General features: G+C 35.1%; 1 protein-coding gene across 1 annotated transcript in view; it reads right to left on the reverse strand.

The window, feature by feature from the left end:
• Window positions 1-747: 747 nt before the first annotated feature.
• LOC107751743 (nesprin-3-like) overlaps window positions 748-15,117 on the reverse strand; it is a 37,447-nt gene continuing 23,077 nt past the window's right edge. Inside the window, exons 15-18 of the mRNA XM_016567505.1 lie at window positions 7,845-8,003; window positions 5,746-5,919; window positions 5,243-5,284; window positions 748-1,373 (exon numbers count right to left, since the gene is read on the reverse strand). Coding sequence (XP_016422991.1) covers window positions 1,182-1,373; window positions 5,243-5,284; window positions 5,746-5,919; window positions 7,845-8,003 — 567 coding nt within the window. The 3' untranslated portion in view covers window positions 748-1,181. The remainder of the gene's footprint in view (window positions 1,374-5,242; window positions 5,285-5,745; window positions 5,920-7,844; window positions 8,004-15,117) is intronic.

Consider the following 15,117-nt stretch of genomic DNA (forward strand, 5'->3'; position numbering starts at 1 on the left):
GAAAACAAAAACAGACCAATAATGTCACCGAGTTCCAACATTCTGTTCAAAAAAGGACATTCTCCCCAAACAGGGATATTTGTACTTCATAATCTATGCCTGCAAAACACTTACAATAACCTATAACAACAATCAGAGGCAAACCAATGCCAAAAATCAGTCTTAAAACTCAACAATGTCATTCTGCAATCACGACTTCCAAAAAACGTTGAAAGAAAGCTCTCTATTCTATGATCGCATGTGCACAGCACCTTTGCTATGGAGTGATACAGGAATGTCTGTGTTGATTTTGACCTTTTCCACTTCTAAAACTCACCAATATATGAAGAACATTTCAAACTGAGCTTATAGTTTCGAAACTTTATATAGTCTTATCTATGACATCAGAATAAATACCCGCAACACAGTGACAAGTTATATCCTATCATCAAACAGTTTAGAGTAAAACAACAAACAAAAGATTTTAAAGTGGTATGAATAACAACCATGCACAATTCCGTTTAAACATAAGATATACCACAGTATTAAAATTATTTATAGGAATAGCTCAGCCAAAAATTAAAATTCTGTCATCATTTACTCACCCTCATGTCTTCAACTAAGATATTTTTATTGTTTTTATTCATACGATGAATACCAGTGGGGTCCAAAACAACACTGGACCCCATTGACTTTCATTGTATGAACAAAAAAATGTGTTACACATAAGAAAGTGAATCAAACATGTTTGAAACAACATGAGGTTGAGTAAATGATGGCAGAACATCTCTTTTTGGTGAACTATCACTTTAGTAACTAGCAACAACAGAACGAACATAAAAATATGAGGGACTTGCGATGGATCCTGAGTAGATGTCTTTAAGGGAGTTTTGCTCTTTGTAAAAGCTGCACTGGCTTCTCCAAACGCCTGTAGAGAAATGAACAGCTTGAATCATGTCGAGCAGGTTGTGAGTGTCTATGCCATCCATCAACCCACTCACTTTCATTCTCTCTCTCACACACACACACGCGCTTTCTGATCTGCTGGGTCCACCGGTGTGTGTACGGTGGAGCGAGACCAGCTGAGAACCAAGAATAAAATGACTTCAAACATTAACGGAACGATGATAAAAAAATATAAGTATTTGTTATATAAACACAAGCGCAGATTGCCGTATTTTTAAAAAAGCTGCTGTTGACGCTTAAGTGGGCGGAGGTCCGTCGTAGCGGAGCATGATGTTGAAGGAGCGGGCGAAGTTGTTGGATAGTGAACAGCTGGTGCCCTCGTCCATCATGGGCAGCAGGAAGGCCAGCAGCAGCAGGGCCAACAACAGGAGCTGGAGAGGAAGAGCCACGCGACATACACGGTACAGGAAGCCGAGACCACTGTTCGCCTGCAACACACACAACCACAGATGCTGTCACATGTTGATTGGCTCTACTACAAAACCTTAAGTTTCTACAGGATCGTTCACTCTGGAGGTCACCAAATAGCTGTGCTGTTGCACGCTAACACTGTAGGTGTTTCTACTCAACTACAAGTGTCCAACAGTTTAAATCACGCTAGTTTCACTGCAGTCACTGCTCAACTTTGCTGTAGCAAATCACTAAATCCAACTGAAACTAAATTACTTTGGTCATTGCTCATCACTGTCAGTATGCATTACCCTTCATGCAACATCCGAAAATATAATAAAATCACGCAAGTTATAGATCTGAAACAAGTGATTGATGAAAAGCTTATAATAAAATCAATCATTTTAAACTAAAACAAAATCAACACTAAACACTACAAAAGGTAAATATTTTACACACACACACACATACATACATAGACATATATATATATATATATATATACTGTATATAAAACATTTAATTGTATGTCATGTGAACATTAACCGACATCTGAGAAGAACCGTGAACATGCAAATTTGTTGATAAATTATTGAAATATTAACTTCTCAATATTAACAATATCTCCGCGGGTACTTCAAGAAAACACTTTAAGTTAAAGGGGTTCAACTGGCAAAAAAGTCTGGGGGAATCCTTGCTTCAATAGCACAAAAAAAAATACAAAACAAATTTTGGATGAAATTTTTAATTTTTTATTACATGGAAGAATTTTCTACAGATGCTTTTCAGTTATGAATAAAATAACTCGACTTTTTTTCCTTTCTTGGATAAAAACCATGAGTGAACTTGTTGCAATGCATTCTGGGTTTATCTTATTCTAAAATGATTTTTGAAATGTTATTTTAAAAAGTTTTTGTGCTTAGTGTTGTCAAAGTCTCTTTAAGGAAAATCAGTTCACTTGGACATATTTTCAGTGCCTCCAAGCAGCTATTTTGGGCATGCAAGGCCAACTCCTATCTACTTGAGTGGGGAAATCTCAAAAACTGCTGGCCAAACTCATACATGTTTAAATAACATTTAAAATCAGCAATAAAATCTGACAGGAACTGTCCATTAATATTGTTTCTTGTCCTCAAATAGTACTAAAATGCATAAATTTCAGGTTGGCCCAGCCAATGTGCATGTGTAGTCCTAAGCACTCATCAGGACACGACTGGACCTGCAGTAACGCAATGACTTTTCCAATTGTTGAATGGCTCTTTTATTTAGAAGACGGGATTTATTCCACAATATTAAGCGTTGCTATTTATCCCACTCATGGTTATATGGGTGAACCGTCTTAGTATTTCTAAAGTCTTTGTTGCCAAGGTAGATGACTCACTAGATTTATTACAAAAATAATATGTACACACAATAAGCTCAAATTCTGAATATAGAGGTGCTTCTCTGAGTTTTAAAAGTAATTTTAAATTGCCAACAAGAACATAGAGAAAATTGTTTACTTTTCTAAGCTTATAATTTTCTTCTGGTGGATGATAAAAGGGCAGAAAAATTCCATATAAATCTCATATAATTCCTCCAAATCATGACATTGCAAAAAAAGAAAACTCTTTGACAAGAATATAGATCCTGGCTTGTGACTTAATGCAGCAACACAACACCCATCTCTAATTCATTAGCATTATACGACTGATAAAAAAAACATCACTATGATCGAGTCATTTTTCCATGACTCACTGGATGCCGAAAAACAAATTCACACAGAAAAATTAATACCTGAAAAAATAAGGATGTTTTTCAAGCTCCTGTAGAACTGTGGGAGTGAATGTCCACCCACAGCTGCTCAACAACCGCCATCGCTCTGAGCGCCGGGCTGTGAGATAACTGAACTTTATACAACCCTTTCTATTTAACTGTATCAAAGCTGAGGAACATGGGAACTCTTTCTCTCTGGGTGTTTGAGAGACAGTGCAGAAGTACGAGAAAGTGAGGAGGAGGAAATGTGGGTGGATGAAAAGCTGAATTTCTTTCCACACTTTTTTTGTCAGCCTCTTTTCAGGACAATATAATGTAAAAGTAATTACAGCAGTGCTCAGGCCTGGTGTACTTTATAGAACGATAGACTGTTCTTACAGATACACATCAACAATCATATTGTTCTTGCTTGATAATCATACAACAGGACAATATATTTGATCACAACAAATAATTATAGATTCTATGTGAACAGTCTGTAATTACAGTTACAGAAAGATTACCTCATTGACAACTGAAGTGTCATCTTCACAATTAGATGATTGTATTTGGTCAGTGACGGAGACAACTGAAGTGTGTGTGCAGTGTATATTTTCATCCTGCATGATGCTGTCACATCCTGTCACTAAGACAGCAGAAGATAATGACGATTTCCACGACAGAGACATGACATAAAAATATGTTCTGGAACGGCCAGTTAAATAATAATGACAAACGTTTTACACACACACACATCTATTATATATATATATATAACTCCTAATTAATTTTGGATGCTCCATTTCAAAATAATCCAAAAGGTTTTTTCTTTTTGCATATTTTGCAGAACTAGCTCAACCAAATCGTCTGTGAATAGCCTTGTTATTTGGATGGTAATGCTACATGTGCAAAACAACATTTCTGTCTCCATCCACTAATATCTGCTTATGTAAATAATGCAGGCAAACTCAGAACAGCCTTTTATATGCAGTCAGCAGGGCACCTGCATCTCTTCTCAAGCAGACTCAAGTGACTGTTCATGAACAGATGGCCAGAGAGTGAAGGAGTGAGAAGAGGTGTTAAAAAAGGTGTGAACGCTGATAAAATTGAGAAATTACTGAGAAAGATTAACACACTCCCCAGACAAACGCAGTGGAGCAACTGTCTTGATGTTTTTAAGCAGCCAACAGAGCTAAAAAATAGCATTTGTTTTTGGGGGCTAAGACGGTGCTTTGATTCAGGCTTTCCAAGTGCTATTTATGAGCCTCTATTTCAAAGCCCTCCAACTAATCCAGCTGAACAGTGTCTCACTTCACTTGAGAGTTAGGGCTGCACGATTATGACAAAAATCATAATTGTCGATTATTCCCTTGAAATTGTAATTGCGATTATTAATTTCGATTATCACAATTTACATTGAATGATGTTTATACCATTGTTTGATGCAACTGCATGCCGTATGTTTATATGAAAATAAACAAGCTGAAAACACTCTAACTGAAAAACCTTTAGTGCTTTTCTATAGTATTAAGCCTCAAATGTCAAATATACATCGGATTGGTTTCTTCTTTAAATTATAAAAATATGAATGGTATTATAATGTTATACTAAAACTAAAACAATGGAAAAACCCTTAAGATAACATGTAGAAAGAAAAAACATATCTTAAGCATGCAGAATAACATAAGTGGACTTTGAACGATTAATTGCCGGTTTGAACGATTACGTAAATGTGGCATCCATAATTGTAATTGCGATTAGAAATTCAATTAATTGTGCAGCCCCTATTGAGAGTGCTTACAAACTCTTAAAGTCGACATGAAACAGCATTCAAAAACCATTTTGCGTCCGTAATTTGACTTATTTCAGAGTGAAACAATATTTAACAAGAAAGTAGTAGTATGCAGTTGATTCAAACTGCTAAATGAGCACCTTCTTTCAAAATCATTAATCACATGCCGCTGTTACATCTTAGAAACAAAGTCTACCAGCCTCAGTTGGTGTCAATAAATAAACAATGCTTTCAATTCTGTTCTAGACCTGAAAAGGGAATACTTTCTTTTCAAAAAGGCTTCAAACATTCTCCACTGTCAGATCAGAGAGATTTTGAAAACCACTTTAAACACATGCCCACTCACAACATCAAGGCCTACTTTCAAAGAATAAAACCTACCTTTCCAGCTCGGACATGCTCCTGTCCTTGTCCACTGACACCCTGAAACAAACAGAAACATTAGATTTAGTTAGTTGCATCCGGCTACAATCTGCTACCCCCTTCTGGTGGACACATGATACTACATCAAAATCTGCACTGGAAATAATGTAGTAAGATGATATATATTGCTCTTTCCTGGTGTTTTTCATATAATAATTTTGTTCACCATTTTTAAAAACTGAAGGGAGTCAAAATTATGGCTTCACATTAAAAATACATTTTATGGCACAAGGAAAAAAAAGCAATGTAAAAATAATGTAAAGAAAAATAGGTACCCATACCTTCCTGAGGGAAAGTTGAATAATAATAATAAAATAAAAGTTGAATAATATTTGTATTATAAATACATAATCTAATCTAATACAATATAAATAAAAAATATAAATTAATAAAATTAATAAATTAAACTTTAAAATAAAGTAATAAAAGAAAAATAATGGTCACAGATTTTCTCTTTGTACCTTGTGTTTCAGCAGACCTCTGAGGTCACCAGCCTCTTTAAGTTTGGACTTGTATAACATCCAGCGGTAACGCAGCTCTTCTAGTTCCACGTCCTCCTCCGCTGACGTACTCCGCCGACCGGCCATCAACTTCTGGAACTGACTCTGACCCCAGGCTACACCGGCATGTAAACCCTATTAAAAAAAATATAATAATTTTCACGACAAATTTACTATGAGGGGTTTGTGTAGGTGTAGTAGTTAAAGATTTGTGGATCATAATCCAGTTATTTCGAATCCAAAATTAACCCTTTGCTTAAAAAACATTACAGACCAATCCTGCCTTAGAAATTTGATGTCCACAATATTATCAAACAAGCTTTTGCAATTTTTGTGATGCAAATACAGTACTGTTCAAAAGGTTGGGGTTTGGATTTATTTTATTTTTTTTTACGTTTTTGAAAGAAGACTCTTATGCTCATCAGGGCTGCTTTTATTTAATAAAAAATACAGTAAATACTGAAGTATTGTGAAATATTAATATAATTTAAAATAACTGTTTCTATTTGAATATATTTAAAAATGTAATTTATTCCTCTGATGGCAAAGCTGAACTTTCAGCAACCATTACTCCAGAATTCTGAAATTATTCTAATATGCTAATTTGGCGTTTAAGAAACATTTCTAATCATTATTAATGCTGAAAACAAATGTGCTACTTTATATTTTCATCTTTCCAGTTGACTGATAAGCAAATCTGATTCACAGTCATCAGTTTTTAATGACATTACTGAGTAATTTAACAATTTCTTTACAGAAAAAAAATGGCAGATAAAAATGCTTTACAATGTAATTTAATGTCCACACAGAAATAATATCCAACAGATTTTTTTAACACTTTATGAGCACATTATACTGACAATCTCTAAGTTATGTCTATAAGTAAAAGTGTGTCTGAATTAGCAACAGTTATTAATGGAGAAGGAAGCAGTTCCTGCTAACATAGAGTCAGGTCTTAGCATTGAAGCATCTGGGCACTTTGTCAGCTGTAGGGGAAATTTAATTAAAGGGTTAGTTCACCCAAAAATGAAAATTAGCCCATAAATTACTCACCCTCAAGTCATCCTAGGTGTATATGACTTTCTTCTTTCAGACGAATCCAGTCGGAGTTATATTAAAAATTGTCTTTGATCTTTCAAGCTGTTTAATGGCACTCAGCAGGTGTTGCATGCATCAGTCCAAAAGAAGTGAAATAAAAAGAGCCCATCCATAAAAAAAAGTGTCTCACACAGCTCCGGGGGGTGAACAAAGGCCTCCTGTAGCGAATCAATGCGTTTTTGTAAGAAAAATATCCATATTCAAAACGTAATAATCAATGGGCGCTTTTTATTTAACTTCTTTTGGACTGATGCATGCAACACCCGCTGAGTGCCATTAAACAGCTTGAAAGATCAAAGACAATTTTTAAAATAACTCCGACTGGATTCGTCTGAAAGAAGAAAGTCATATACACCTAGGATGCCTTGAGGGTGAGTAATTTATGGACTAATTTTCATTTTTGGGTGAACTAACCCTTTAACTGAAGATAATCTCAATGTGTTTTTTTCCCCCCCAGAGTACAATATGCAAAAGATTGAAGTAGTTTCAGGGTATATTCAACAGGAAGACCACCTACAAATTGCCATTCAAGAGCTTTCCCAAATCAGAGCTGTGAACAAAAAAAGTAAATGTGACACAGTGGCTGTCAGTTCAACTGTCATCAGATATGACAGCTTCCAGGTAGTTGTGAAGTTTGAATTTTTCCAAGCCTGGGGTAAAACCTGAGCACAAGCCTTTCAAAGCTTCACAGATCTGCAACCCCAACGGCACTGATGTAAACGCACGCACGTACGGCACACAACACATCAGATTTCCACAGACATGTAGCTTCACATACTGAAAATTATCCAGCGTGTTCTTTGTGACCAAAGTAAAACATTACACTGCGCTTTGTTGAATAAGATATCAAAGCTATAAAAAAGATTGTTTTTTACTGTAACACTTTTTGATATTTTGGACTCCACATGAAACTTTAATCAAAAACATAAAAAAGAAAGCAAAAAAACTTAAACACCACCAACCTTGAGTGTATTCTGTCTTATCCTCAGTTCTTTATCGCTCAAGGATCTTTGGTTGTTCAGAATTCCTGTGAGTTTGTCATTTTCCTTGTGAAGCCACGCTTCAAACTCCCTCCTCTGGGCCTCCATATCAGCAAGATGTTGGGGCCCCTGACAGCCCATCTGCAGCAGAAATGAAGAGACATGATTATATTTATGATTATAGCCTAGGCACTGCTTGCATAATAGTGGCTTTAGGGCTGGATGACCTAGCTAAAAAAAAATAAATAAATCTCTATTTCTAAGTCTTTTGATGATATTGCACATCTCTTTTTACGTATTTGCTCTGAAATAGCACCAGACTCAAGAGTATGACTCAACATGTTTAATAGTGTAAATTAAAGTAAAAATCTAGTTTAAAATAATAAAGGCATGTTTTCCTTGCGTTTTTCACTAAATAAACAAAATGATCATTTTCATTTTCTCTACTATCCAAAAGTTGGAGTTTTTTTTTTTTAAAGAAGTTTAAGTTTCTTAAGCTCACCAAGGCTACATTTATTCAAACAGTAAAAACAGTAATATTGCGAAATATTATTGCAATTCAATAATTTTTTCACTATTTTGATATATTTTAAAATGCAATTTATTCCTGTAAAAGGTTTGAAACTTTGACAGTTCCTACTATTTATTAGGGATGCACCGATACTGAGCACCTGTACTCGTACTTGTACTCGTTAAAATGTCCCGATACCAAACGCCGATACCACACAGCATGTGTTAAGTGCCATATTCAGACAAAGAAACACAGACAACAGACAGCAGAATGGAGTTATTAGAGATTAAAGATATCTACGAAGTATAAGTATGCAATGAATATAAAACATTCAGTATTAACGGGCCTGTATAGCTGATTTGCGCCAGCTGGTAAGCAAAACACTCTGAGTGGATTGAGCGCGCGGCGGCGCAGATGCGCGAGCTTGTCGAGTGAATATCCCTTTCTCACAGACATCACTGGAAAGTTTGTAGTTCGGTCGGATATGTCAAAAAGAAGTAAGTAAAACAATGCACAAGTTACTTAATGGTAGGGAGGGAGGGAGAGAGAGAGAGAGCGCGCACTTCTGTTGTGTGATCTTTGATGTTCACTCACTTAGCACACACATCATTTGGATTAAAACGAAATTGTAAAACTGGTTGACAGCATGCCCAGGAGACTATATGCTGTCATTAAGGCTAAGGGTCACCCGACAAAGTATTGATAGTTGTGGAAATATTGACAGCTGTATGAATAATTTTTGGTTTATTGTAATCAATTACATAGATTTCTATCAAATTTATATGACATTATAAAGCTGAATTTGTTCTGACACAGTTTAACTCTGAGTTCTTGTCATATTTTATTACCATTTTCTAAACTATAGCGAATAAACTGTGATGTGAGAAATGTTGAAGGTGTCTGAATAAATTTTGGTTTGACTATCTATTTGATAAATGAAGTTAACCAACTAACATTATACATACTCTTTTGGTTTCTGTACCCAATATTTAAAAAATTTACAAATGCAATGAAAATATTGGTATCGGTACTCGGTATCGGCAAGTACCAAAAATAAAAGTATCGGTATTGGGCGAGTACTGGAAAAAGTGGTATCGGTGCATCCCTACTATTTATAATGCCATTTTGCTACTTATGTTTAAATCAAAGACTTTATTATAGCCTACCAAGTCAAAAGACAAGGAGAGATGGCAAAATATTATAAAGCATGGCCAAAAACGGCATCAAATAAAAGCACTGGAATATTTACTATGTAATTTAATTATATTGCAAGCAAAATCACTGCACATACATAGCATATTCTGATATAAGTTCCAGCCTTATAACAAGATATAACAAAATAACAAGAATCATATTTTAATCATCCTAACCTGAGTGTCATCAGGGGGGATCTGTGACTGCCGCATCCTTTTCTGTGCATCAGAGTCAGTCCCACTTAAAAAGCTGTATCTACCTTTTATATCAAGGTCTTCAATCCCAGAACCAGGTATGTGTTGTTCAACCCATTCCCCAGTCTGACCACCGCTCCTGAGCAAGTCACCTTCGTCCATCCCAATCTTCTTCCTGTTCACATTACGGTCACCTCCAGATATGACTGCATCCACTTCATCATCCATGGACTGGTCCTGGTAACTCCACTCTCTTCTCCAGACCTCTGAACCTCCTGGTCTTCGATCTGGTTTTGCTTCCATGTTTCTCTCCAGCTGTAGGTGACCTGTTGATTCTGGCCCGTGGTAGGATCTCTGATGCTGGCCTGTTCCTTCATCTCCTTTGGCAAGTCCCACTTCAAAGTCTGAATCCATTCCCTGGTGATGCCCTTCTGCCCATCTGTCCAGGAACTCGGTTCTCTGTAATAGGGGATCTTGGTCGCCTGTGGCAGCATGTCCATTCAGAAGCCTAGTAAGTTATGGTTAAAGTAATAAATAGGTTGTCAAAAATTGAATTTTTATTTGAAAAAAGTGAGATGTACTGGCCAGGTCAGTGATTAATCAGCAGGTATTTGTCTATTTTGAAGTATTTTAAATTTAAATATTACACATATCACCTTTAAAATACTTTGTTCAACAGTAAATGCTAATTTCTGTATCTTTTTCCTCAACGTCTGACTAGTAAACATAGTGTGAACACAGCACTGATTCACAAAGCAATCAACAATAATTAAAATCAAGATGACCAGGTGAACTGGGTGCAGTACAATTAGAATGTGAAATATGTCTGCTGCAATTTCTATGAGGCTTGTTCAACAGGTCTGACAAAATATCATAATTATGCTCCTCGAGTCATAGTTTTTCTTCATTTAATACCATCAACACCCACTATATTACTGCAAGCCTTACTTCTTCTAACCTGTAAAGATTGAGACTAAGCGTGTGAAGGGACATCCAGGTCTCTCTGAGGCGTTTAAGGTCTTGCTGGATGTGAACTTTGCCTTCATCAGAGGTTCTGGCCAGCACGGTCTGACCCTGAGCCTCTGTCTGATGAAGTTGAAGCTCCTTCTCTGGAAACTCTCCTAGTGCCCTCTAGAGGACAACAACAGTGAAACAAGTTTGAGTCTAAAATACTACAAAGACATGCATGCATACTCAGCCAAACATTCATTTGCTTTTATGACATGACTCAAGAGAATCAAAGAAACAAATAGTGATTAATAGAAAAACATCAATATTTGACTATAGTTAAATATCTTTATAAAATAAGTTAAATATATTTATAAAATGGGTTCAAGTGTATAATTTTTATCTCTCACAAAAATGTAACATGGCATTCATGATTTCTGTCAAAATACAAATGCTGCATCAATTAACTGATAAAAAAGTGATAATGAAAATAGCTGACAACAAATGTTTAATTATCATTTAGTTTGGTCTGTATTCTTATATTCAAATTTTTTTTTATACAATTACAACGGGTTTTTCTTAATTTCCATGACTGAAATGTATTTCTAATTGCCTGATATTTCCAGGTTTTCCATAACTGTGTATGAACTCTTTATATAAATCATAATATGCTTTTTTAGCACACAATGTTAAAAACATTTTAACTTTTTTTGTTGTTTTTGTTTTTTAAAGTCTAGTTTGCACATTATTTGAATGTTGTTTTGCTTTATAACAAAATGTTTGCTTCTTCATTTACATTATTGAACAAATAAATCAACAGATTAATTATATAAATAAAATATAATCATAATAATAATTATATTAAAATCACAATAGATTAAAATAGGATGCATCAAACATTGCAAAAAGCTTTCAGAAGCTTTGTTATGTTTATATCATGTACTAGTCTTGATAAGACTAATATTTACTGTAGTAACAGCCAAAATTGTTGCTCATAGGTGTACCTCAGCCTCATGCTGGCGGTTATTGATGCTCCATTCCCCATTTGATCTGCGAAACGACTCTAGCTTCTGTCTCATGATCATTAACCACTTCTCCATATTCAGAATATTGTCATGGAAACTCTCGTGTTCTGCAATGTTCTCCTCACTTTCATTCACCTTCATCTGGTAGGAACAACAACACACATACACATAAATACACACATACATTATGAACCCGAAACAGACGTGAGAAGAATTTTAATGCAATAAATTCTGGTATCTTTTCCAAAAAAGAAAAAATCTCTTCGGGACACAAGTGTGCATTAAAACTGAAATAAGGAGGTTTGATCAAGGCCTTCATAGTCATCTTCTTCATCTTCATCATCATCATCAACACACAGCGGGAGATATGGAAACCGGGGTGTGATCGCAGCAGTTTCCACAGATCTTCAGGGTTAAATCAAAATCACTTGTGAAGTTGGGAATTTTTGAAGTGGCTAGTAAAAAGATATGTAGCCTCACCTCATTATTCTGAATTCTGTATTTCCATCAATTAACGATAAAAAATATTATGAATATGAGGAATAGGTCTTTCAAAAAGGAAAAATCATTTACTCTCTGAAAATCTTTCCTCTGCTACAGCTCTCAAATTCCTAACTCCATAGATAAATTAGCCCCAGTTACTGTAAAATTCTTTCAACAGATTTTTTTTCAACAGTTTTTCTTTTGTATCATGGATGCCTGCGCACAGGATGTAATAAATCATGTTCACAAAATATGTATACAGTTGCAAGGGTGATGCATGAGCATGATAACATGATTGGTTAAAATTTAGACTAGACTACACTTCTGAGAAAAGCTCTCTCATGTTTATTCCTAGACACCCTTTTGTAAATTCTGTAACAAATCTTTTTGATTAATTGTCCCATAGAATCATTTCCATGAAAAAAAATCAATTTAAAAATAATTCTAATTCAATTAAATGCTGCTCTTTTGAACATTCTATTCATCTACAAATCATGAAAAAAATGTATCATGGTTTCCACAAAGATATCGAACAGTAAAAACAGTTTCAATGCTAATAATAATAAGAAATGTCTCTTGAACCCCATATTAGCATATATTAGAATGATTTCTGAAGGATCATGTGAAACTGAAGACTGGAGTAATGGCTTCTGAAAATTCAGCTTTACCATCACAGGAATAAATTGCATTTTAAAAGAATTAAAACAGATAACAGTCATTTTAAACTGTAATAATATCTTACAATATCACTGTTTTTATTGTACTTTTGATCAAATAAATGCAGTAGTGCTGTCAAACGATTAATCGCTTTCAAAATAAAAGTTTTTGCTTACATAATGTATGTGTGTGTAATGTGTATATTTATGTATATATAAATACACACACATGCATGTATATATTTTAGAAAAATATGTTGTTTATACATTTAAAATATTTATATATAATATCAATTATATGAATATAAATATATACATGGAAATACATGGATATATTTTTTAAATATATACTGTATGTGTGTGTATTTATATATACATAATAAATATACACAGTATACACACATATATTATGTAAACAAAAACTTTTATTTTGGATGCGATTAATCGCGATTAATCGTTTGACAGCACTAAAACGCAGTCTTAGTGAGTGAGCAAAAGAGACTTTGGAACAATATGAGGGTTACTAATTGATGACAGATTTTTCATTTTTGGATGAACTACAACTTGAATTAAATTTACAACCATAGACAGGAAATTCGAAGAATCTTGAGCAGAACAAATCTTACCCGAACTGCCTTATAAAGCAATTTCCATTCTGCATACAGACGCTCAAACTTTGTCCTGTTTGCAGGGCTGGATGACACCAGTGTCTCGAGAGCTATGATATGGGCTTCACAATCTTCCAAGTCCTTTCTAATGACCTGCAGAGAGATGCACACTCATTTTACATTCAGTCTGCCCCTAGCGAGTCTTTCCCGCTCACACCTGGACAAGCCACTCTGATCAACCAGCGCAAACACATTGAGCTCAGCGTGACATAACACCTAGCTCCTTAAATTATTCACATGACTCTTTTAGTGTGTGCAGAAAGACGATCGAATCAAAAGTCACTGTACGTCTACAGCATACCACATGCAGAGATTAAAACCAAAACAGCTGTTTAAAAAGAAACTCAAAAAGCTGCATGCAAAGCAAAACATTTTTGAAGTCGGAAACAGCTATATTCTCTGCTGCTCACCCTGAGTTGGTCGGCCTGGGTCTTCTTGGTAAGAATATCAGGTTGAAGTCCATCTGTCATGATTAACCTCTCCTTTATGGAGGTCAGTTTTTTGTATATGGAGTCATAGGCGTCAGAAAAGTCCTTTGTCTTTGATATCAAACCCTAAGGGCATTCATAGGATACCACATGGTTTGGGATGTTTAGACAATATGTATAAAGTTTAAGACAGGGATCTGCATCCCTTTTGAAATACTGTAAAGCGCTATTTAAAATTTTTCGTACTAATGCCAGACAGAACAGATTTCTATTAGTGGGCAATACAAGAACATATTTATATCATGGTAATCTGAAAATAATCTATCAGTGGGTGATATAAGTATACATTTATATCATGATGATCTGAAAATCAAATCAAATAAGATATCAGTGGGTGATACAAGAATACATTTATATCAAGATAATCTGAAAATAAAATAAAAATACAATAAAACATTTAACAAACTATTTATGAGAAAGTGATATAGAAGCTACTGAATAATAATTGAATGAAAAAAAAGGTCTTATTGATTTAAAACAACACCTAAAGGATTGGTATTTAATGAAGAATAAAGTAACTTAAAAAAAATAAAAAAATAAAAATGTTTTCCCTGCATACATTTACACAAATAAACAGGGCTTCTTTTTTTTCTGCCGGACATGATATGCATTAAAGGGGTCATATGATGTTGCTAAAAAGAACATTATTTTGTGTATTTGGTGTAATGAAATGTGTTTATGCGGTTAAAGGTTCAAAAAACACATTATTTTCCACATAATGTACATTATTGTTTCTCCTCTATGCCCCGCCTTTCTGAAACGTGTCGATTTTTACAAAGCTCATCGGTCTGAAAAAGCGAGGTGTGCTCTGATTGGCCAGCTATCCAGTGCGTTGTGATTGGCCGAATACCTCAAGCGTGTGACGGAAATGTTACGTCCCTTACCATATTGTGATGCCTGCGGCAACCACATGTGACGACCCGCTGGACTCCGCTTCGTCCACAGTGAAAGCCGATCCGGCGATCCACAGCACAAAGTTGAAGTATTTCCTCAGCGACCAGCACGGATCAGCTCCAGGCATGACGAAGCAGATATCGTCCTCTTTTGGAAGACCAAACAAAGTAGTTTCGCTTTCACAACGAAACACA

The sequence above is a fragment of the Sinocyclocheilus rhinocerous genome, unplaced genomic scaffold, assembly GCF_001515625.1.
Source record: "Sinocyclocheilus rhinocerous isolate Xijiao unplaced genomic scaffold, SAMN03320098_v1.1 scaffold993, whole genome shotgun sequence".
NCBI lineage: Eukaryota > Metazoa > Chordata > Actinopteri > Cypriniformes > Cyprinidae > Sinocyclocheilus > Sinocyclocheilus rhinocerous.